Source organism: Penaeus monodon, chromosome 20, assembly GCF_015228065.2.
Source record: "Penaeus monodon isolate SGIC_2016 chromosome 20, NSTDA_Pmon_1, whole genome shotgun sequence".
Lineage (NCBI taxonomy): Eukaryota > Metazoa > Arthropoda > Malacostraca > Decapoda > Penaeidae > Penaeus > Penaeus monodon.
The window spans coordinates 40,546,755-40,547,045 of record NC_051405.1 but is presented as its reverse complement, the minus strand read 5'-3'; the positions used below and the strand labels follow the sequence as shown (position 1 = coordinate 40,547,045).

Below are 291 nucleotides of genomic sequence, written 5' to 3'. Positions count from 1 at the left end.
GCCATAAAGGCAGCCAGAAAAGGCAAAACGACGGCCAGACGGGAGAAGGTCCAGCAAAACTCCGTGGAGCGCGGAACCAGACGCCGGCTTCGCTCACCTCCGCCGGGAAAGCCTTGCCGTTGATGGTGTGCTCGGAGCCCAGCAGGTCCGCGTTGCCGTAGCGCAGGTGAGCTTCGGTGAGCTGGTAGCGGTAGGACAGCGGCCCGCCCGTCACGTTCAGGGGCGCCTTCCCGCCGTCCAGGGTGAACACCACGCTGTGGCCCGAGTTTTCCAGGAGACCCGAAACCTGTG

General features: G+C 64.9%; 1 protein-coding gene across 1 annotated transcript in view; it reads right to left on the bottom strand.

Moving 5' to 3' along the window:
- The window catches only part of LOC119585817 (carbonic anhydrase-related protein 10-like), a gene marked incomplete at its 5' end in the record, with an annotated part of 34,669 nt that overhangs the window by 33,458 nt on the left and 920 nt on the right, over nucleotides 1–291 (bottom strand). The window contains 1 exon segment of the mRNA XM_037934543.1: nucleotides 98–286. Coding sequence (XP_037790471.1) covers nucleotides 98–286 — 189 coding nt within the window.